The sequence below is a fragment of the Panthera onca genome, chromosome C1 (genome assembly GCF_046562875.1).
Source record: "Panthera onca isolate mPanOnc1 chromosome C1, mPanOnc1 haplotype 2, whole genome shotgun sequence".
NCBI lineage: Eukaryota > Metazoa > Chordata > Mammalia > Carnivora > Felidae > Panthera > Panthera onca.
Genome location: NC_138346.1, coordinates 127,706,567 through 127,730,633, shown reverse-complemented (window position 1 = coordinate 127,730,633; position 24,067 = coordinate 127,706,567). Strand labels below are relative to the sequence as shown.

Here is a 24,067-nt window from a genome sequence, read left to right as displayed (position 1 = left end):
AGAGAGAGGAGGAGTAGGGACACCGGGGAGAGGGGTTGCTTCAGGTAGTGTTCAAGGAAGGCCTCCCTGAGAAAGTGGTCTTTGAGTGAAGAGGGGAGGTGGGAAGCAGGTTGTGTGGATATCTGAACGTAGCTCATTCCATTCCGGAGAGAACAATAAATGAAAAGGCCTCGAGGTTTGGAAGTGTTTGGCATCCAATTCAAGGAGGCTAAATGAGTCCGGAATGGGAGGGGAGAGAAGTAGGACATGCGGCGAAGGGGGCAGTGGGGAGCCAGAGCACGAGTGTGTTATGAGCCAAGTAGGCCTTTGGCGTCTACTCTTGGTGAAACGGGAGCCACTGGAGGTGCCGAGCGAAGTAGCAACGTGATCTGACTTCCATCTTCGAAAGACCCCTCTGGCTGCTGTAGACAATCTGAGGGAGCAAGGGTGGAACAGAACGACCTGCCAGAAGGCTCCATCCAGGTAAATCCATCCAAGTTCTAGAATTCCTCCAGGTGAGAGGAGACTGTGATTTCAGCCCAGGTGATGGCAATAGGAGTGATGAGAAGTGGTCAGATTCAGGACATATTCGGGAAGTAGGGTCACACGATTTGTTGTGGAATTGGATGTGAGTGCTGAGAGAGGGACAGTGGTCAATTTGGGGATGACTCCACGGTCTTTTGCCTGAGCGACTAGAAGCACAGAGTTGAATTCATGGAGATGAGGGCAGACGGTGAGGAGAGCAGACTTGGTGGGGAACATCAAGACTACTGTTTTGGACACAGCAGGTCTAAAATGTCTAGTAGATACCAAGCGGAGATACTGGGTAAGCAGTCGGACAGCTGAGTCTGCAGGCCAAGTGGAGATATAAACTTGGGAATCAGAGACTTTAAAGCAGTGGACTAGTGACGGTCACCTGGAGAGTGAACACTGAGAAGAGGACTGAGCAGTGAGCACCAGGGCCCAGCATTTAGAGGTTGGGGGAAGGGTAGCCAATGTGGGAGGACAAAGAGGAGGAGGAGGAGGGGAGGGAGACATGGATACATCAATCCCAGAGGCAAAGCAGAGAAACGTCTTTAAGGAGGGAATGATCTGCCATGTCCAAAGTTGCTGAGGTCAGGCAGGCAGTGAGGACTGGGAAATGAGCAGTGCACCTGGCATCAGGCGGGTCCCTGGAGAGAAAGAGAGCACGCGCGTGTGCGGACACACACACACACACACACACACACACGAGCCAGCAGGGGAGGGGCAGAGAGAGAGGGAGAGAGAGTCCCAAGCAGGGTCCTCGCTGTCCACACAGAGCCCGATGCAGGGCTCAATCTCACAAACTGTGAGATCATGACCTGAGCCGAAACCAAGAGTTGGACGCTCGACCGACTGAGCCACCCAGGTGCAAACCCAGGCGTTTTACTATAAAAAAAAAAAAGCAGAGAAATGAGAAATGGGTGGAAACTGGAGATATCCATGGGATCGAGGGTGTTATTTCAGAACTCGGTACTGTGATGACAGAACTCCATCATACGCCGCTGGTGGGAATGTGGAATGGAGCAGCTGCTTTGGCAAACAGCCTGGCAGCATCTCCAAAGGTTAGACAGAGTTAGCGTATGAGCCAGCAACTCCACTCCCAGGCGTGTTTCCAAGAGAACTAAAAACATGTTCATACAAAAACTTGTACACAAATGTTCATCGCAGCATCCTTCACAAGAGCCAAAAGGTAGAAACAGCTCAGATGTCTGTCAACTGACGAATAGAAGAATCGAGAGTCGTGTGTTTGTACGAGGGTGACTTCTTAGGCCATAAAGGGGAATGAAGTACTAACAGGTGCCACGACATTGCACGAACCTCTTTGGTCTTTGGTCTTTGGTCACCAAAGACCACATGTTGTGTGATTCCATTTACGTGAAATGGCCAGAATAGGCAAATCTGTAGAGACAGAAAGCAGATTAGTGGTTCCTTAGGGCTGGGTTTGTGAGGAGGCTGGGGGGAAAAGGGGAGTGACCATTAATGAGGATGGGCTTTCTTTTCGGGGTGATGAAGAAGTTCGAAAATTGTGGCAATGGGGGCACAACTCTGTGATGTGCTAAATACCATTAAAGTTTATGCTTTTAAAATGTTTATTTTTGAGAGAGAGAGAGTGGGCGTGTGGGAGGGGCAGAGAGAGAGTGGGCGTGTGGGAGGGGCAGAGAGAGAGAGACAGAGGGTCTGAAGTGGGCTCTGTGCTGACAGCAGAGAGGCCCATGCGGGGCTCGAACTCAAGACTCATGAACCGCGAGATCATGGCCTGAGTGGAAGTCATACACTTAACCCGCTGAGCCGCCCTAGGTGTCCCAAATGGTACACTTAAAAAAAAAACCACAAAAAACTAAGAGTGGGAAATCAATGCTTTCGGGTGGAGGGGAACCAGAGTCCTTGAGTGAGCAGGGAGGGGGCGCTCAGTGCCCACGTGGAGGAGTTGGTCTCATCGGGGAGGAACAGGAGGCAAGGGCCAGCCGGTGGGCACAGGGGCTGGCAGCTGAGAAGCTGTGGTGAGGAGCTCCTCATTGTGAGAGCTCTCTCTTCCCATCGTGTCATTTTCTTCTGTGAAGGAGGAAGCAAGGGCCTCAGTTGAGAGTCCGAATGGCGGAGCGTGGTGGATGCCTAAGGAGGAGCGAGTGTGAGGTGACCGTGCAGGAGACAGGGAGTGTGGGCGGCACGGAGGACAGGCTGGCGGTCAGGGGGCACACGAGTGTGCAGTGAAGCCAGCCAGCATGGCGTGGCTAACACTTCTCCAGTCCCAAGCTGGACAGTTCCCCCTAGTTTAACACCTCTGAAAGCACGCTATTTCCCACAGTTGGAGGGATACTGAGAACAATCATGTGTTTTACAGTGGATGATGCTTACGTGTGCCAGGCACCGTTACGTGCACCTGACATACAGTCACTCATTGAAGCTCATAATAACCCTCAGGGCAGGTGTTATTTTAGCCAGTTTGCAGGGGGCGGGGGAGGTACTGATGCACAGAGAGGTTAAATAACTCATCGAAGGTCCCAAGGTGCGCCCTGCGTGATTTCTCCAGCTATGCTTAGCGGCTTGGGGGCAGGCCCAGAGTCGGTGGAAGGTTGGTTGGACTTCACCAGGGTCAGGAGGTGATAACAAGGGATGACCATGGGGAGAGGCAGCAGGGGAGTTAAGAGGGTAGCAAGGGAGCAACCAAATGATGGACCATCAACCAAGCCAATGAAGAAGGGAAGCTGTGCTACAAACAGGATGGGGGTGGTGAAGGGCAGATAGTCCCAGGACGGGTGAAGAATTTTTGGAGTCAAGATACCAGAAGGGGTGAGCTGGGAAGACGGTGCTCTGGGGTTCAGGGTCCTTGACTTTGAGGTCCTAGGTGGCGCACCGCTCTTAGATATGACAGGGGCTATGGCACAATCCTAGGAGTGGGGTGAAGGACGATCTCAGTGGAAGGGAGATGCTGAAGGGACCCAGAAATATGATAGCTGTAGAGCGGACAGAGACAGTGTACTTGGAATAGCGACAACGACCTGGAGGAACAGGCAGCCCGCTGTCCGCCTCCAGGCCCGATGGCAGCCTGGGCGCGTAAGAGGACAGCCTCTACTCGAGAGGGCTGCAGGGGAGGCCTCCGGATCGGGCCCACCCTCGACCGATCAGACTCCAGCCAACAGACTGAAAATCAGGATCCCCAGGTGTGGTATCCAGGTAGTAGGAGCTCTTGAAAGCTCCCAGTGATTCTGATGTGTGGCCAGGCTGGAGAACCACCAAGTGGGAGCAAGAAGGCATGGGGGAGGGGGCATCCAGGGAAGGCTTGTGGAGATGGGGGAGTGGGGGTGACAGACTGTGAGTTCCAGGGGCCGGTGGCAGGGTGCAGGCAGTTAGGGAGGGGCAGGGCGTGAGTCAGAGCAGGGGACAGACCCAGCCATCCTGAGACGAAGTCCGGATGAAGGACAACCCAGGAGTCGTGGGAACCTTGCAGCAGCCGAGGTAAACGGGGCCCTGGGACCGAGGGACCAGGCCCAGTGGTCCCTTAGGCACACTGTGGGAACGAGGCTGAGAGTGGTCAGGGGCTGAGGGGGGCAGCTTGCCAGAAGCCCCAGAACTCTGTGGGTTCCTAACTCAGCACGACGAGGAAGTGTCAGACTGGGGGCAGGAATACACACACACGCAGATATATATGTTGGGGTGTGTGCGTGTGTGTGTGTTACTGATATACACATAAAATATCACTGGAAGGGCACGCAAGAATAGGAACTGAGTGTCTGGATACGGGGTGGGGTAAAGGAGCCCTTACAGTGCCCTTTTGTGCCTTTTGAGTTTTAAACCATGTGTCATCAGTTGAGATGAGAGCACACGGTTTTCCGGGACAGGGGCCCGGCACAGCCTCAGCTACGTGCAGCTTTGGGCATCTGCCTCTCGCTTCACCGCGTCTGGGGTCTAGACACATGAGCAGTCTTCACCCGTGAGCCAGACTGGCCCAGGGTCAAGGGTACATGTTAACCCTTAGAGAAGTGGGGTCCTGGGAGGCACTGAGGGCCCAGGGGCAGAGATCAGTGGTAGAGCTCCTTGACCTCCACAAGCAGAGGAGGGCTTCTGGGCAGGATGACCAGGGCAAGCCAGCCTTGGGCGGGCTCCGGAGCCAGACAGTCTGGTTCAGATCCCAGCTCGTCACTCAGTGGTCGGAGGGCAAGATCCCTGTGGGAACTCACTCCGTTTACTCGGCTGCGAGATGGGGCAAACCACGGGGGCTTCCCGACAACCTTGTCGGGAGAGCACAGGGGACCTGCTTCCGGTGCGCGGAGAGCGCATGGTAAGCCTTAGCGATTATTATTCTCTCCCTCGTGAAGGTGACACTGTTCTTGGGCGCTGGGAACCCGGCGCTCCAGTGCCATCTGGTGTCTCGCGGCCCCAGCTGGCTGTTGCACCGGCAGGTGCCCGGCAGGGCTGAGGAGCAAAGGTGTGTGTGCTCCAGTCACGCACCAGGTCAGGCCAGGCGCTCAGGGGCTGCTTGTGGATTCCAAAAGCATCTTTGTTTCGCTGAGTCAAATGCGTGAAACACCTCGCTCTCTGCATGAGGAAGTGACTCAGCCCTCGTGCCAAGGAAATGGCAGGAAGCTCTTGCCGTGTTTTAGGGCAGGCACCCCAAGGACGGCGCGAGCCTTGTCTTTTCATAGGGAGAGCCCATTCCCCACCTCTCCTTTTGCGGTCACATCCTGATGTTTGGCATGGACATCGGGCTTCCTGAGGTCTGGCCGCGGGTTCACCCTCTGTAGACCCCATGATCGGGGCCTTGTTGGAATTATGCACCAGCACCCCAGGAATCCTGATAGAGCCCCTTTAAATTCAAGGAACACCAGGCTTTCCTGTTGTTCTGAACAGTCCTGAAGGTGCCTGCCTCACTTTACCCACAGGTGAACATTGGGCATCTGGTCATCTCCATCAGCAAGAGAGCCCCTCCAAGCTGCAGGCTGGAGGGGTGCCCAGGGGCTGCTCACACAGGGCACGTGTGTCCTCAAAGGTCAAGCTTTGGCACAGACTGTTTCCTGGGGCCTCATTAATATCAGATTTGGAGCCACCAATTTTCTTCAAGATAATCTAGGGATGGGGAATGGGGCAAGAGGAGGTGAGACTGGCCATATGTTGGTAAATTGTTGAAACTGAGTGATGGGTACCTGGGGGCTCGTTATATTTTCCTCTCCACCTTTTGTACCTTTTGCAATCAATGTGCCATCATTTTTAAAAATTAGAAAAGAACAGCAAATAGATACAGTCTTAAAAACATAAACAAAATTCTTGTTCCCATCCCAGATCGTTGCATATAAGACTTGCCTACCCTGTCCTTGGAGAGTCTGTCCCCCAAGTTACAGGGTCAGCTCTGATGGTGCAGTTTGGGATTATGGTGGTCTCCCTAGGGTGTGGCTGCCTCCATTTATGGAACTTGGCCCTGAAAGTGGCTGGGCCTAGGAATTTACCCATTTTGAGGCTTAGAGAGTGATGAAAATCCTGACAATGACATATGTTTGGACCTCACAGATGGTCCAGACCCTTTTGTAAAAATTTTGGTAATAACTGATGTAGATGAAAACTGAAAGAATCACCAGAAGAGGAGGAGGAGGAGGAGGAGGAGGAGGAGGGAGGAGGGAGAGAAGGAAGAAGGAGGGTGGGGATGGGGGAGGGGGAGAAAAAAAGCAAGCGAGAAGAAAAGGAAAGGAAGCCAGCATTAAAATAGCCATGTTTGAGAAAGTAGAGGTTTAAAGCCCTAAGGATCTTCTTGTCCTAGAAGCCTGATCCTAGCACAGAAAGGCGGGTACAATTTCACTGCGCCTGGTGTGGTCCCTCCCACGCAGTTCACCTTGAGGAAGCAGCCTTGTCCGTCTCTCTCTCTCTCTCTCTCTCACTCCCAACGCTTTCCTTCTCTCCTGTGTGTCAGACACTGCTTACACAGTGGACAGGAGATGGGCTCCACCCCTAAGAAACACAGAGTGTTGAACAGAAGGCAGACATATAAACCTGGAATGCAGGTATTGAGTGGAGTTGCAAGAGCCCGAGGGCTGTGACTAGCTCTGCCAGAGGCATCAGGAAAAGCTTCAAGGAGGAGGTGATATTTATGCTGGCCTTTAAGAAAGAAGTAGGAGTTTCACCCGTATGTGAGTAAGAGGAGCGGAATTCCAGGCAGAGGGAACAGCCTGGGCAAAGGCCAGAGGTATGAGACTGCGGGGCTTTGGAAGAGTTAGTTTGCTGCATTCGGAGATAGGAGCAAAGAGTGGAAAAAGATTTTTCAGCACACAGTGGGGAACCGTCAAAGATTTTTCAGCCTGCAAGGGGGACGGCCAGGGCGGTGTCCATCTCAACCTACCCTCTGTCACAAAATCTGGTGCTTCTTCCTGGTGGGAACTCACCAGACCGCCCAGAGCCCGGCCATTTTGGGAAGTGCCCAGTTTCCAGCTGATTGGTAGAACTGTCATGAATGATCATTGGTGAGCATCAGTGAATGCCAGCATACCTCCCAGGCATAAGTAATCCCCCCACCCATTTCTAGAACCTCCTGGGAGAATCTTTTAAAAACCCACCCAGGAGAGGGGAGGTACAAAGGTCCTTGCCCGTCGGGACAACGATTATTTTGTTCTCCTGTTTAAAATAATCTTCAAATTTCCACGCAGGCCTCTGTCTCCTTACTCACAATGCCAAAATCCAAATAGCCCTGAAAAACAAAAGTTGTTTTTTCTTTCTCCCGGAACTCAGTTGGCGGCAAAATGACCTGAACAGATGTGAGGCTATTTATAGTCATTATTGATTCACTTGGTGTGAATTTTCATATTCTGCTACAGAAATACCAATGTGTTTGATTACAGGGTGCTGCCCCAGACCCCGCTGGGGGATTATGTAATTGTGTGGCATATGCACCATATTACCTTTCTAAAATAAAGTTAGGAAGAAGAGCCCGAGTTCCAAAACCAGTCTGGCCTTGGGGCTTTTAGGTAAGGAAACGTGGGCCTGTCCTACTTTTCGTAAAGACGACATTGCAAACACAGTGGACCCTCGACAATGTGGGATAACCCTGCTCCATTTCTCTGTGCTCCACTGTGACCGATTTAAACCTCTTCCGCCTGTCTGAACGTGCCGGCTTCACCCCTAACAGGTGAGTCAGCCTTCTGCGTTACGGGGTGAACAGAGCCACCAAGACAGAAACCCCCTCAGAGACAGACGCGGAACATACAAACCCACCCTGCAGCTGCCCTATCCTGTTCTCTTGTCCTGCTCCCTCCGTGAGCAGCTCCAGGGTTCCCTGTGGAAGACAGACCCCCTCCCCTCTAGATCCCCTGCCCTCCATCGGCCTTTACATATCAAGTCACTGCATTAAAGACAAACACATGGGACGCCTGGGTGGCTCAGTCAGTTGAGTGTCCAACTTCGGCTCAGGTCATGATCTCACGGTTCGTGAGTTCGAGCCCCGCGTCGGGCTCTGTGCTGACAGCTCAGAGCCTGGAGCCTGCTTCGGATTCTGTGTCTCCCTCTCTCTCTGCCCCTCCTCCACTCGCTGTCTGTCTCTCTCTCTCTCTCAAAAATTAAAATTAAAATTAAAAAAGCAAAAACAAGATACCAAATAAAAAAGCCACACTTCCTTGATGGCCTGAACCTGCCACGTTTCTCCTGCCGTTCCAGGGCTAGCTTCTCCAAGGAGTAGATTATCTGCTTTGCCTTCGTTTCTTCCCCTCTGCTTCTCACTTTTCCTGGCATCTACGTGACTCTGGCCACATCGCTTCCCGAACAGCTCCGACGGAGCCCACCCATGACCTGCTCACCGTAGCATATTTCTCTCGGTAGCCTGGGTCCCCCTCCAGCCAGGCTTGTGTCCTGTGACCTCCGGAGCCAGCCCTCTCTTGCGCTTCCTCCCGTCTGGGCTGCTGCACCTCCCTCTCTGCTGCATTGAACTTGGAGATGTTGTCCCGGCCCCTGGCTTGCCTCTTCTCCCCACCCCGGTGAGCCCTTCAGTTCCTTCCCGCACAACTGCACCTCACGAGTTACATCTCTGGCTCAGCCTCTCTTCTCTGGGCTCCAGGCTCACTTGTCTGCCCGCCCACTTGACATCTCCTCTCGCCTCTCGTAAAGACACATTAAACTCAGCATTTCTACAGCTGACGTCTCGATCGGCACCGTTCCAACCCCGTCAAGACCTGCCCCTTCTCCTCGGTGTCCATCTCCACCCCCTCAGGCACGCAGGCCAGAAGCATGGCTGTCACCTTGGCATCTGACTCTCCAGCATCCCCCCACCTCCAGTCCAGAGCGAAGGTCGACTTGGTTTTTCCTGCTGAAATCTCTCCACCCTGACCCTAGGCAAGGCCATCATTACCCTGCCTGGACCCCAGAGGTGCTTCCTAACAGGGCTGCCTCATTGGCTCTGGTTTCTGTTAGAAATGCACATCTGATCACTTTTTTCCCCCCTGGATTAAGTGCATTCTTGGGAGCCCGGTAAGACCTTTGATCTGACTCCTCTGCCCCCCAGCCTCACCTGTACCTCTCACACCTCATCCTTGCTGCTTCAGGCAGCCTGGCCTCTTTCTGTTCACACGCCCTCCTCTGTCCTGCCTTGCCTCGGGGCCTCAGCGGACGCTGTTCCCTCTGTCCGAATGCTCTTCCTTGCCCTCTTAACTTCGCTTTCTACCTCTCAGATGTCAGTTCGAGGATCCCTTCCTCAGGGGAAGCTGTCCCTGGCCTCCTGACTGGCTCAACCCCCCGCCTCCCCCCGACCAAGTATTGGGTCCTGGCCTTCACAGCCCTTGTCACCTTTGCAACTTAACATCTGTTTGTGGGGTCATTTGACAATTAGAATATCAGCTCCACAGGAGCTGGGACCTTGCCTGCTCTTACTCTCTGTGGGTCCCCACACTTAGCCCCCGGCCTGACCCCCAGTAGGTGTCCCGTGTTTGATGGATGAGTGGCTGCGTGTCATATTCACAGGGAGGCCACAACACGTTACTATTGAGTGTGCAGAGACAGGGAGGGGATGGGGAAGGTGTCCCCTTCTCATGGAAGTAGGGTACTGTTAGCTCCTTAAAGCCTGGGTTCTGGGTTTTCTTGGTGGACCAAAGATGACTTTATTTTGTGCAAGGTGAGGGGAACTTAATCGCCCCCAGAACACACATACTCGCCGGCCAGGCCTCCCTTTGTGCACTGACCCTGAAGACTCTACCACCGTCGTCCTCCTCTTCCTCCCCAGCCTGGGGCGAGGCTGGGGTGAGCCTGGGGGTGCCTCTCCCAGCCCTCCAAGCTTGCCAGCATCTTCTCAGCCAGTGGGGTGACTCCAGGCGCTCAACTGTGCCTAGGGAGCTGCTGAGGTGGCAGGCAGATGGGCCTCCATCCTGGGCGTTAGGGCTGTAAGATAGCACTGGGCGGAGCCTCAAGTCCAAGGCCTCAGTACGCACACGGGGAGTGGACTTGGCCACAGGCACACAGCGAGGGGCGATCAGGACAGGACCAGTTCGGGCTTGTGCCTGTAGGGATAGCAAACTCTCTAGAACCTCCTTGCCTCCTCGGTCACTTGGGTTGACCTCAGCAGCACAGGCGCAGGAGGATATGGTCTGGGGGGGTGCTAGGAGGGTGTCAGGGGCCAGCATCAGAGCATCTGTACTCGAGTAACTCCGAGCGAGTAATTTTCACCTTGGGGTGTCTGTTCACTCTTTCAAAATGTGAACAGTAATTCCTTCCCTCCACCAAAAACAAAAAAAAACAAAAAAAAAACCCCAAAAACCTGTCCTGACCAAGTCAGAGGCACTTTGTCAGGATTAACTTGCTATTTATGTGCCAGGCATTACTTGTTGCTGCACATCTGATCCTCACAACTGCCGTGGGAGGGATACTCTATTATTGCTCCCATTGTTCAGATGAGAAAACTGAGGCTCATAAAACAGGCACTGTCATTTTTCTAACCCTTCTAAGCTATTTAAGGATGGGCGTCAGATTTAGGCCTGGGTCCATCTAACTCTACAGCCCCGTGCTGGGTCCAAGCCACGGTCCCTGTCTTGAGGGGCAAACAGTAAAAGGAAAATGGCTACGAAAAGCACTTTGGGAATTGCCCCATACCCTCTACAGGCTGTTGTGGTGCAGGGTTCCATTAGGTCTGAAGGCAGGTGGAAGGTCAGGAAGGGGGTTTCCCCTCTCTAGGAAGTGTCTGGGTTCTGTGCTTCAAGTTGGTTGGGTGGGAGGGGGGAAGGGTCTTTCTGTGACCCAGAACGTGTAGAAGTGCGAGAATGAACATGGGGCCCTTATTTTTTTCCTGGGAAAAGAAGATCAGGTGGGCAGGAGGGAGGAGCTGGTGTCCTTTTTCATGGTTTGAAGTGGAGAAGGTATCGGGGAAACACTCGTGTTCTCAGTTCTCTAGTGCTGTTGTGCAGGTTGTACACTGCACAACTCTAAGAGGCACCATTCACACTATAGTCCAAATGAATGGCCCTCCCTCGAGCTGTGCACCACACATCATACCTAATGGCCCTGAAGATATTCCTCAGTATAATAGCCCCATGGTAAGCAAAGGTGGCAGTTCAAATGAACTGAGAAGTTACTGAGTAAGCACACAGCATTTATTTTATCTCACTTAAGCCTCACAACAATCCTCTGAAGTTAATGCTCTTGTTATCTGTGTTATACACGTGGGGGTCTCAGGTTCAGAGGGGTCAGGGGAAAACCCAAGGTCACCCAACCACAGCTTTCCCACCATGCCATGCGGCCTCTGAACTCCAGTGAGGGTAAGGAAGGGGCCGAGGTGGGAGCGCCACTGTGCGTGAATAAAACCATCATCTGTGTGTCTCTCGTCCTCCCCCGACAGCTGGACAAGATGCTGGACCCCCAGGTGTGGCGGGAGGCAGCCACACAGGTCTTCTTCGCCCTGGGGCTAGGCTTCGGGGGTGTCATCGCCTTCTCCAGCTACAACAAGCAAGATAACAACTGTCACTTCGATGCTGCACTGGTGTCCTTCATTAACTTCTTCACCTCGGTGCTGGCCACCCTCGTGGTGTTTGCCGTGCTGGGCTTCAAGGCCAACATCATGAACGAGAAGTGTGTGGTCGAGTAGGTGGCATCTTGGCTGCTGTCCCTTCTTCTCCCTGTCCACCTTACCCAGGCGGGGCAGGCGGGCTACGGAGGCAGAGTCCCCATCTGCCCCGGGCTGATGGCTGGACATCAGAGGAGCTCTCTCCGGCCCCGGCCCCGGATCCCAGGGATGGGTTCAGAGATGTCTCTGTCGATGGCCCATGTGGGCTCCTTCCTGGGTGTCTGGGAGGGGCCTCAGGGACCGTGCCCACTCCTGCCTCTTTACCTGGCCCTCCCCTTTTTGTGCTGCAGGAATGCCGAGAAAATCCTGGGGTACCTCCACACCAATGTCCTGAGCCGGGACCTCATCCCTCCACACGTCAACTTCTCGCACCTGACTGCCAAGGACTACACGGAGATGTACAAAGTCATCATGGCCGTGAAGGAGGACCACTTCTCAGCTCTGGGCCTCGACCCCTGCCTCCTGGAGGACGAGCTGGACAAGGTGTGAGGCAGGCTGCCCTTCCTGGGGTGGGCAGGAAGGCATACGTGGGAGTGTGGGACCCAGAGACAGGCCAGGGGTGGCTGGAGCCTGGATGCAGGCCTCAGAAGGCCGCCAGGGACTCATTTGCTTGCTTGATAAACCAGGACCCATGATGCGTCCAGGGAGGGAGAGAGGAAAGGTTTCAGCCAAACCTTTGGCACGAGGCACACACACACGTTCCAGAGATCACAGGAATCGTGCGGAATGACTTTCAGATGTGTTGCACAGGCTTCCTGCACGTGGGTCACGGTCATACATAATGCACTTGCCACAAGGCTTTGTACACGGCTCACAGAAAAGAAGCACTTCCATTACTGAGTGCGCTCTGCTGTCTGTCCCCTCTGGCCCTCACGACAGTGCTGTGAGTTGAGTATTAATATGGCCCCCTATTTTGCGGCTATGTAGCCTGTAAATTGGGAGCTTGCTCAAGGTCTCACGGCTAGTAAGGGGAGCCAGGGTTCGAGTCCCCATGCTCTGAGTCACCCCTTGATGCTTCGGTTCCCTCCCCCGGCTGTCCCCACTCACTGCAGCTCCCACTGCCGCAATGACCCTTAGTCCCTGGGACAGAGCAGGTGACTACCGCTCCCTCCTTAATGCTCAGGCCCAAGTTTGGTCACCTTGCTTCTATTCCCACTTGCACAGCTGGAAACTTTCAAAGGGACTGTTCTGTTAGTAGGGGTAACAGGATAGAGACATGCCCACAGGGTCTTGGGACCCAGCTGGTGCCAAGATTTCCATGGGGCAGAGCCAGCTCCCTTCAGCCCAGGCCAACTCTGCCCTCTTTATGAAGCTAGGGAAGATGAGCTTTCCCTGTCCTGATGCCTGAGCTCGATGTGAAGTCCTCTGCATGCTGCTGGCACTATACTAACGCTAAGGGAGCCGTGTCCTGTACCCTCTGCCTCTTCCCATGTGATCGAGAGCAAACGATCCAGTCTGGTTTCTGCCCCCAGGTGACTGGCAGCACAAAGGGCGCCTCCCTTCCGTGAGATCCTGCCCCATTTTCCTGGGCATGGCCCAGTCCTCTGAATAAAACTAGGATTGGAGCCAGTTTTTCTTCCTTATATGATCCGTCGTCGATAACATCCAAGTGACAAGAATTACACACTCACGCAGTTGGGGGAGGTGTTTCCCCACAATCACGGGTCTCTACGGGACAGCGTAGAAGTGATTTCCGTGGGCGGTGTGTGGTCACTTGCCCCGTGAGCAGGGGCCCAGGCATGGGTGCAGTGGCTCTCCACCTTGGCTACCCATTGGAGTCCCCCGGGGACTTAATAAAACCCACATACCCCAGCTTTTAGCGCCAGACCAATCAAATGATCATTTCCGGGGGGGGGGGGGCGGGGGGAGTACTCAGACATTGGTGTTTTAAAGTCTCCGGTGTAGTTACATTAGGCACTGGAGGCTGGGCCCACTACCTTAAAGTCTGGAGCTCAGAACGGGATGCTCCCAAAGTTGTGGCTGGAGCCATCAGGGAAGACTTCTTAGAGGAGGAGGGTCTCAGGCTGGGCTAAATATGAGCATCTTCATCTAGATCACCTGGGATCCCTAGACAGCTCATAGCTCCCAGATCCCACAGGTGAACTTCTTGAAACGGTACCTTGCTCCCTGGGGGAGGGGGGGATGCTGTTGCTCACTCAAGTTTGAGACCCGCTGGCCAAAGACGAGATTTAGGTGGGGGCAGGGATTTCTGTGAAGGAGGGAATCATTATTCTTAAAGCTGCAGGGGCAGAGATGAGGAAGCAAGGGGCTCCCAGGAGTGGTGTGGGCTTCGCTGAGCCCTCGCCCTCCACCCCGTCCTCAGTCCGTGCAGGGCACAGGGCTGGCCTTCATCGCCTTCACTGAGGCCATGACGCACTTCCCGGCCTCCCCGTTCTGGTCTGTCATGTTCTTCCTGATGCTCATCAACCTGGGTCTGGGCAGCATGATTGGGACCATGGCCGGCATCACCACGCCCATCATCGACACCTTCAAGGTGCCCAAGGAGATGTTCACAGGTAACTCTTCCCGGCAGCGCCCCCGGCCCCGGCCCTGTGGGCTGCCCTCAGGGGCGACCATTGTGCCTCTCTGACTTTATAAAGACTCCATACTGAGAAGGCTCCCTGCTGCCCCCCCGGGATGCAGTTGGAGCCTGGCTTACCACCCAGAGGAGAGCACTCAAGAGCCAGGAGAGGGCTGTTGGGGAATCTGTGCCAAACCCGAGCTGGGGGATGGGCTCTTTCTTGGGTCACGTGGCCCTCTCTCTGAGGGCCTGCTGAACCCCCCTGGGGGGGTGCCCTCCCTCCACGTTGGCCTTGCGCCCTGCTCCATCTCTGCTACTCCCAGCCCTGGGCCGCTCCTCTCCTGGTAGAGTGGGAGCTCAGAAGCTCAGCATCTAGAACCCTCCCTTGAAGGCCTTCAGGGAGGAGGGGTGGGAAGGGAGGGGCCTGGGTGCCCCCCAAGACCCCTGGGCCCCGCCCACCCTGCACCTGTGCCCCCAAACCGGCCTCCCGGCTCTCTGTAGTGGGCTGCTGTGTCTTTGCATTCTTCGTGGGGCTATTGTTCGTCCAGCGCTCCGGAAACTACTTTGTCACCATGTTTGACGACTACTCTGCCACCCTGCCGCTCACCGTCATCGTCATCCTTGAGAACATTGCTGTGGCCTGGATCTATGGAACCAAGAAGTAAGGGGGGGGGGGGGGAGACATGGAGAAGGCGTGGGACAGGAGGAGGGGTCTGTCCTATTATGACCTCCTGGAGAGTGCCGTGTCCCCAGGGCTGCTTCTGAGTGGGCTAGGAGATCACAGAGTCAGAATGTCAACGCTCAAAGTGCCCTTAGAGATCTGGGACTCAGAGGGAGGACGTGACTCCCCAAGGCCACTTGGCTGGTAAGAGGCAGAGACAGGCTGAGGGTGTGAGTCTCCTGGGTTCAGGTCCTGGCATCACTCTAAGCTGCCTTAAATTACTGTAGCCCCTTACCTGAGTACCAGCTCTTCAGACTTCTGTTAAGCTTGTTAAGCACTTAGCGGCTGTACAAGTTCTCTCTGTACACTCAGAGAGAACTGTAGGACTTCAGCAGCCCGACTCAGTGTTGGGGTGAGCAATCTGGGGGTGCGAGATGAAGTGCGGTTGGGGACCTGTCTGGGGGGTGAGGTAAGGGAATTCAGCAGTAAGGAAGCAGTGGGGCTCGTGGCCCGAGCCCACAGCAGAGCCACATCCACCGTCAGCCCCCCGGCCTCATTCCTCATTTAACAAATCTGTGGGCCTGGGGAGCCCCAGGACCGGGCCCCTCCCACTCTGTCCACAAGGCCAGAGCCTCCGCTCATGTCTGGACCTGGTCTTGGAATCAGGCTCTGTCACGGTCCTGCTACAGCCATCTTCTTCCTACAAGAGCGCAGGCAGGGACGCGGGGTAAGACAGGAACAGCCCTGGGAACCGGGGCTGGAAGAGGCTGCTCCTGCAGAAGAGGCTTCTGCAGTCAGGTGAAGCCCCAGAATATTATTCTCAAGTGGATAAGATAAAATATGTAAGATAGAGGAAATAAATGAAGATGAAAACTAGGAAAGTGCTGTTGAAAATCGGATACAGTGACGCACAGGTACCTTATTTTTACTGCATGAAGTTACACGACCTAGCTATGGCAATCATCGTGAGATAGCGGTGGACATAAATGGCGTTTGTAGGCGGCTTCGATTGTAACGTGATGGGAAGGTGTCTGTGATGTAATGAATTGGTGACAAAGTCTCAGGTACTGCCAATACCACTGTGGTGGCTTGCATTTACGACAGTAAGAAATGCAAGATTGCACTTAGATGTTATTGAAGTAGAAATGATGTTTTTTTCATGACATTCATGTACACAGCCTGCCGGCTATTGTAATTCTACCCACAGACCCAGGCGTTAGAACCCCCCAAGTCAGGGCCCCTGGACGCTAGAGAAGCGCCCTTCACCTCTCTTCCAGCAGGGGGCGTGTGGAGCCAGACCAGTGTGAGTGGGGTGGGGTGCAAGGCGCACACAGAAGTCCTGCGGCGCCTGTCCAGCTGCCCAGGCATGTCCCGTGAACAGCAGCAAATCCCTGGATGGGGTGAGCTGTTAGGTATTCAGGGGAGGTTAGCAGAGGGCACCAGAGCCTGCGAAGAGGCCAGCTGGGCCACCGAATAATAAACTGGGAGCACTGAATGTGAAGAATGGAAGAGCCTGGGAGGGAGGGACTGGTCAGTGAAGGCTTCCTGGAGGAAGCAGTTGTGGGGGGTACGCAGGCGCGGTGGGGGTGTCGAAGCTGGGCTCTCTGTGCACCTGGCAGGTTCATGCAGGAGCTGACAGAGATGCTGGGCTTCCGGCCCTATCGCTTCTATTTCTACATGTGGAAGTTCGTGTCTCCACTGTGTATGGCTGTGCTCACCACGGCGAGCATCATCCAGCTGGGGGTCACGCCCCCCGGGTACAGCGCCTGGATCAAGGAGGAGGTGAGGGGGGACCTGAAACCCCAGGGTCACTGGCATCTCCCCAGGCAATAGAGATAAACCCTTCTAGGGGAGCTGCTGTATGCCAGGCCCCTCCAGGGCCTTTGCACAGCTGATCTGTAATCTTTACAATGGCCCAGAGAGAGAGGTGGCATTACCCCTAGAGCACAAAGGGGGAGACTGAGGGTCAGAAAGTTTGGTGCACCTGTCCTGTCTTCCTAACCCGTGTTCTCTGTCCATGTCTGTAGAGCAGAATTACCCATCCATTTTCCAGATGTAGAAACCGAGACCCAGGGGAGACCCAGGGCCCTTAACCAAGGCGACCAGCTAACTCGAGTAGCCACCCCGATGCCCTCCATCTCTGCTGGCGCCTGGCCAGGATGGCACGTGGGGATGGGAGAGGGCAGGAGGAGTCAGGCCTGGAGGTCCCGGGAGGGTGAGGTGGTCACAGCGTCGGACAGCAGCCCTCGCCCCCGTCCACCCCTAGGCTGCGGAGCGCTACCTGTACTTCCCTAACTGGGCCATGGCGCTCCTGATCACCCTCATCGTCGTGGCGACCTTGCCCATCCCCGTGGTGTTCATCCTCCGGCACTTCCACCTGCTCTCTGATGGCTCCAACACCCTCTCCGTGTCCTACAAGAAGGGCCGCATGATGAAGGACATCTCCAACCTGGAGGAGAACGATGAGACCCGCTTCATCCTCAGCAAGGTGCCCAGCGAGGCGCCCTCCCCCATGCCCACTCACCGCTCCTACCTGGGGCCCGGCAGCACGTCACCCCTGGAGACCAGCGGCAACCCCAATGGACGCTATGGGAGCAGCTACCTCCTGGCCAGCACCCCCGAGTCGGAGCTGTGACCACCACCCCACCCTGCCCTGCCCACCTCTCCCCCCACACCCAACCAGCCTGCTCGTCCCGGCCTGGCCTCGCTTCCTAGGCCAGGCCCTCTGCCCACGGAGAGGGGGGGTGCCCTCCCTCATCCCCCACCCCAGTCCCGGCCAGCTCCTCCCTAGACCTGAGCAGGGGCCGGGAGAAACTCTGTCCCCAGTGCAGGCTCCCAGCCCATCTCACCTCCTGAGACCCGCTCACCAAATCGCAGCTGATTAACGAGAACAATCCAGAAGTCCGGATTCCCAGCACAGTGGAGACTGCAAGTGGCCACTGTAGGGGTCACTCTCCCTACCCGCTCCCTGTAACCTGGCACCTGTCGTTCTTAGGTCCTGGGCATCCCTCCGTGCCGCCAGGTGGTGGTGAGAGGCTCGGCGTCGGGTAGGACAGGGTGTGGGGCAGCCCAGAGGCTGATGAATTCAAGGTTGGGGATGGGACGATTGTGTCAGGACTCAGGGCTCAGACTTGGGACGGAATCTTGTGGAAGTCCCCACATTCTGTTTTGGGAGGCAGATAGCGCTCTCTGGCTTGAGTGCAAGCCTCCGCAGCGGAAGGGGGCTGGGCACGGGGGCCCTTGGCCTGCAGCACAATTCAGATGGTTTAGAGCACAATTGCGAAGCACACTCCCTCTCTCACCCGGGGGCCCAACTTTCTCACTAGCGGCAGCTTCTCCCCTGGAATGGGGGTCCCTGGAGTTCAGGGGCTCGTACCCAGCAAACCTCATCCCTAGGGAAAGACGGATAACTTCACTGCCCCTTTGGGCTGCCACTCACTCTCCTTGTTCGAGCACAGCCAGCGCCGTGTGCATGTCATGTGTGAATATCTCGGGAACCTTCCCCAAGCCGCCCGGCCCGTGACAGGGAGGGCACGGGCAGTGCTGTGGGCACCGGGGTTGCCCAGGAGAAGGGCCGGGTCTCTGTCCTGGGGCCCAGCCCCCGCCGCATCCCCACCCACCCCTACCTGAGGCCTCCCCCAGAAGAGGGCTGCCCTCGGAGTGCAGGCTGGGAGGACTGGAGTCCGGCTGGAGAATAATGTCTGCAGAGCGCTGGATGGGCTCGCGGAAGGATGGTCGCATTGATGCACGGGCGTGGATGGATGGAAGGCAGGCAGCCTGGCGGGGATGGCGGAACTCCAATTGTGAGAGCTGAGGTACACGGGGTAGCAGCGGGCCACAGTGCTAGGCCCGGGCACCTTCACGCAACGTCCCCGAGTCACTCCCGTGTTCTCAGCGCTGGGAGGGACAGGCCACGCCCAGGGTTCCCTCCTTCATCCCCTAGCCCCGTGGTCCCCCCCACCAACTCGCCAGGGGGCCCCTCCCCCCGCATCTGCTCCCATTTCCAGCCCTCTGGCCACACCTGTCCTTTCTCAGTGTGAGGAGGGGAAGGAGACCCACATGTCCCCGAAGACATGAGCTTTTGGGGCACAGCATCCCGCCTCAGGCACCTCACCAACACCTCCTACCTGGCCCCATGCCTAATCCCAGCAGACTTAGCAACAGGAAAAGCAAGGCCCCAGGAGAGACACTATACTATATATACTCTTCTATATATTCTATTTCTATTGTATATTCAATCTGTACATGTGGGTGTAAATGCTGTTAAATGACAAACCCAATATTATACTGTGGCTGGTGGACTATTTTCATCCTCAGTGCTGTACAGATCTATTTTCATTGTATATTTGATATATTTTTAATTTTGTAGCGTGTGGCTGGGCCAGGCCCCAGCCTGCCAGCCTGCACCAGGGCGGTTGAGCGGGGCCGTCTGCTTGGTTCTTACCGGCCGGGTAGTGCTTGTAGCCTTTGGCTGCAGGCCGGGCCCCGTCCCGGCTGTGGCTCTGCTGTGTTAGACATAAGGCCTGGAGCTTGGTGCGTGCGTGCGTGTGCGTGCGTGTGTGTGTGTGTGTGTGGTGCGTGCACCTACCTGGGTGTGGGTGCGTGTAGGTGATTCGTGCCGGCCCGTGTTCACCACGTCCCTGCAGACCACACTGGCCCTCTCCCTGCCTCCCCCCTCAGCTCTGTCAGGCAAGGCCTCGGGGCAGGGTGCTGTGGGGAAAGGCAGGTGTTTCTTGCTGGTGGCCCATTACCTTCCTACCCCTGGGCTTGCCAGAAACAGGGAAGGAGGGGCTTTGGGTGGGGGGGACAGCCCCCAAATTTATTTTCTAGCCAACTTCTTGCTGTTCCCTCTGGAGTCACAAGCTTTGCATCCTGAGGAAAAGTGCTGGGTTTCTTAAGATGGGGAGACCCCAGGAGAGCCTCTCCCAGCGCCTCTGTCCCGTGTTCATCCTTGAGACAGTCCTGAGAGGGCTCAGAAAGGAACAGCTTCCCTTTCCCTGCGCTTTTGACACACACTCCTCACTCCTCAGGGGGGCTGGGAGCGGTTGGTCGAGACCAGAAGAGGTAAGGCATCTGACAAGGTGAGATCCAGCCCCAGATTCCCTGGAGGAGCGGGAGGGGCAGGCCCCCACATCCCTGTGTCGGGTCCACGTCCCTTACTGGCTTTGGTGCTGTCCATGCAGTGCCCACAGGAGACAGCGGACTCAGGGCAGGCAGGGCGGGGTGGGGGGGGGTGCCTGAAAGCGTCCCCCGGTCCCTGCTCCTGCCTGTCTTCCAGCCCCGGTCACCAGCTTCTTCCTCGGGGAGCCCTACTCCGCTGAGGCGATGCGAAGCCTGGGCTCCAGATGGGGGTGGACAGGTGGGGCATACTGGCGAGGGGTTGGCTTTTGCCCTCCAGCAATAAATCTGAGGGGACGTCTTTCCTAGTGCCAGGAGAAGCCTTCCTGAGTCAGCCTGCCATAGGTGGTGAGGCTGGGGGCCACAAGCTGCGTGGTGCCAGGCCCTCAGCAGGCCTGTAGTATTATAGGCAGGGGGCTCCCCTTCTGCCCTTCCTCACAGCTACACCCGCCTGTCCCCCCAGAGTACTCCCACGGTGGGAGAGAGCAGAGACATGAAGTCCGTGTGCCCCGTGACTGGCCAGGGCCCTGGGTCAAGACCGCTCAGCCCAGGGGAGGGGCCGAGGCATCGTCATCCCCCGACCCCCTCCTTCCTTTCTACTCCCCCCACCCATGGTGTACAATAAAGTGTCTGTTCTTACCAAACCCCTCTTGCCTTTCTGACCCGCCTCAGGCTCAGGGAGAGGGGATGGGGGAAGCCTTAGAGGCCAGCAGCAGCTCCGGGGGAGAAGCTTGGACAGGATGGGGCAGAGAGGGTTGCTGTGGGTTGTGGGTGCTGGCTGGCTGAGGAGTTTGGGGGAAGGCTGAGGAGGGATGCGTGTTTCTTTGCCTAAGCGTTGCCCTGGGTGTTGAACACACATGCTTCTAGGAGGCCTTATTGGGGTCCGAGTGCTCCACACGTCTAATCTCATGTGAACAGCACGCTCTAAATTCTGATCTTTTGCAAACTTTAGTGGACGGTAAAGGCCCCCCTACCGCACCCCACTCCAGTCTGAAATGCTGCTGCCTGATCTGCACACGCAGCCCAGGCCCCCAGCCACCCTCCATTTCCTTCTCCTTAGAAGTAAAAGGTGTCATTCCAGAAACAGCCACCAGATGGCAGGAAAACCTTTCTCTCCAGATCTTTGGTCCCCTACTCTCCTCTCCAACTCCAGCACTTCCGCCTTGTGGGTTGTTAGTGAACAATTATTAAGCGTCCACGGTGACAGGTTCTGTGCCAGCTATGGACACGCAAACATAGGTAAATCAACCCCTGCTGTCCTGAGTTTTCCAGAGGGAAACCACCCCCTATGTCCCCAGACTCTATATCACGCCATGTACCTCTTAATTGAGAAAGTCCCTGTGCTGAAAACGTCCCTCCTTGTAAATTCATTCAATCCTTTGGTTGAAGGTAGTGTTTTGGGTTGAAATGTCAATTTCCCTGCCAGGAGGCACACATAAACCCACTAAGAAGCAGTGAGTTTGAAGGAGTTGTGGAGGCAGACTTTCAAAGTCCAAGTTCAAATGTCAGCTGCCCCCCCCGCCCCCTGCCGGTTCCTAGGAGACCTAGAGCAAGTTATTTTATCTCTCTTATATCTCATGATTTTGGGGGGTAAGGAATTCAGGCAGGGCATGTCTGAGGGACCCTTCTGGTGGCAACGGAGGTCACTTAGTGGTGTTAAATTGGCAGAGGAGCTGGTCTGGAGGGTCCAAGGCAGCCTCACTCACATTCATCCGAGTGGCTGACACCTCAGTAAGAATGGCTGGAAGGCTGGGCTCAGCTGGTACTGTCACCAGAAGAGTGTCTACACCTGGCCTCTCCAGCATGGTTCATCTCCGGGTGGCCAGACTTCTTTTTCTTTTCTTTTTTTAAAATGTTTTTTATTTATTTTTGAGAGAGAGAGAGACAGAGCACAAGTTGGGGAGGGGCAGAGAGAGGGGGAAACACAGAATCCAAAGCAGACCCCAGGCTCTGATCTGTCAGCACAGAGCCTGACGTGGAGCTCAAACCCACGAGCTGCGAGATCACGACCTGAGCCAAAGTCAGCTGCTCAACCGACTGAGCCACCCAGGTGCCCCTATTTATTTATTTATTTATTTTTGAGAGAGAGATAGAGAGTGAGCGGGGGAGGGGCAGAGAGAGGGAGAGAGAGAGAATCCCAAGCAGGCTCTGCACTATCAGCAGGAGCCCGATGCAGGGCTCAAACTCACAAACTGTGAGATCATGACCTGAGCTGAAACCAAGAGTCGGATGCCTCACCAGCTGAACCACCCAGGTGCCCCGAGAACAGCTTCTTCTGAGTCACAGCTTTGTCACCGATCGTTTGACCTTGGGCAAGTCACAAACCTGTGAAACTTCATTTCCTAATCTGTAAAAGGAGGATGATGATCAAATCTCTTCCTTGCAGAGATTGCTGTGAGGAAAAACTGACCTGCTTCTGGAACCCCTACTAGAATACAGTACAGAACTATTTCCATACTGAAATATAATAGGTGCTCGTTAAATAGTAGCTCCCTTCCTTTTTGCAGCTGGAGTAGATCCATGGGCCCCCTTTCATTCCGAGGGCCCCATTACCCATGCAATGAGCCATTCTCGCAGAGCTATTCAGAAAAGACGGATTCAGCCTAAAACCCAAAGAAACTAAGAAAGGAGGGGAGAGAAGGCATTGTTTCCAAAGAAGGGAGTATCACAGATCCTGTACACTGCTCCCCCCCCCCCCAAAAAAAAAAAAAAAAAACAGCCTCAACAAGCCACAGAGGCTCAGCCAACCATAAGGGCTTGGGCCAGGGTTGAAGGATTCTACAAACCACAGGGATGTGGTGGTTCAAAAAAAAGCCCCCAAGTTCTTTAATGCTTCAAGTGGAGTCCATGCTCCTCCCCTGGAATCAGGGTGAGTAAACGTCTCCTTTGACCAACAGAGTATGGCAGAAGTGACACTAGATGGCTTGTGAGGCTAGCTCAGGAAAAGTCATGCCATGTCTAGGGATGCATTCTAGGGATGGTGGTCCTGGGGGATCCCAGCTGCCGTATAAGAAGCCTATCTGCCCTGAGACTGCCAGTGCTAGAGAAGCTGTGTGTTTGTAGGTGGTCCCATGCACAGTTTCAGCTCAATTCCCAGCTGACAGCCACTATCACCTGCCAGCCACATGAACATACCACAGCGAGCACTCAGTCGAGCTGAGCTGGACAGGTCTGAGGCTCCAGTGGACATTGGACTGCAGCTGCATGAGGGACCCTAAGCGAGAACGGTCCCACTGAGCCCTTCGGATCTGCCGGACCAGTAGTATCCGAAGCAAAATAGGATGTTCTTTGTATTTACAATGCTAATTTTGGGGAGTAATTTGCTTCAGAGTGATAGTAACCAGAACATGAACCCTACTGATTATGGGGCCCAAGCTCCTCATAGGACGATTGGAGAAACTCGAGCCCAGAGAGGGGAAGAGATCTACCCAGACTTCCCACAAACAGACAGGGGGAAAACCAGGGCCAAAGCCTAGACTCCCAATCTAGGTACTGCAAGTACTTACAAGGAAAGCTTCCCCCCTTGCCCACCCTCATCCCACCAACATTAATTCCCTGCCTCAAGCATGACCTGAGCGTCTGAGTCCTAGGGCTGTGCCAAGCGCTGAGAAAATACAAATAAGGGTCAGGCAGGGGCACCTGCCTCATGCAGGGTAGTCATCATGTGACTTGGAATGTCCTGCCACTGTCATACCCACTGGCTGGTTCCAGGCACACGGATGTGTTCTTCACCAACACTGTCTTATGTGGGAGGAAACCCAGGAAATGGGGAGAAGATGACGTCTGTCACTCAACAACAAACAAACCATTATTACGATTACTCCGTGCCAGCCACAGAGCCAGCTGCAGAGCAGAGAGACTCGGTGGAGATCCCCTCTGTGGCTCCCTGGGGCAGAGCTGGCTGGCTTCTGGGTCTCTCTGTTCTTCCCAAGACTGACCCAAATGGGGAAGGATCCCTGGGCTTCATGAGCATCCAAGAGGAGCCAGTGTTTGGTCTGCCTCTCCAGACGACTGCGTCGTCTTTCCCCAGGACACTGCTGGAGGGGGCTGGGCCCATCAGAACTAATTAACCACTCTAATGGAATGAACCAGTTTTGCTGGAATTTAGCCCAGGTGGGAGGAAACTGTACTTTTCTAGATGGAGAAATGCTGAGTGCCAAGGAGTCCTGCCAGGTGGGCCCTGATTTAGGGTGTGTGTGTGTGTGTGTGTGTGCGCACGCGTGTGCACTCGTGCGCTCTGTCTCTG

At 55.2% G+C, this 24,067-nt stretch overlaps 1 protein-coding gene across 2 annotated transcripts in view; it reads left to right on the top strand.

Moving 5' to 3' along the window:
* The window catches only part of SLC6A17 (solute carrier family 6 member 17), a 51,562-nt gene extending 31,097 nt beyond the window's left edge, over nucleotides 1-20,465 (top strand). For both annotated transcript variants that reach the window (XM_060623871.3, XM_060623872.3), the window contains exons 7-13: nucleotides 11,297-11,538; nucleotides 11,812-12,004; nucleotides 13,845-14,037; nucleotides 14,544-14,703; nucleotides 16,323-16,485; nucleotides 16,970-17,868; nucleotides 17,918-20,465. In XM_060623871.3, coding sequence (XP_060479854.2) covers nucleotides 11,297-11,538; nucleotides 11,812-12,004; nucleotides 13,845-14,037; nucleotides 14,544-14,703; nucleotides 16,323-16,485; nucleotides 16,970-17,338 — 1,320 coding nt within the window. In that variant the 3' untranslated portion in view covers nucleotides 17,339-17,868; nucleotides 17,918-20,465. The remainder of the gene's footprint in view (nucleotides 1-11,296; nucleotides 11,539-11,811; nucleotides 12,005-13,844; nucleotides 14,038-14,543; nucleotides 14,704-16,322; nucleotides 16,486-16,969; nucleotides 17,869-17,917) is intronic.
* Nucleotides 20,466-24,067: the final 3,602 nt, after the last annotated feature.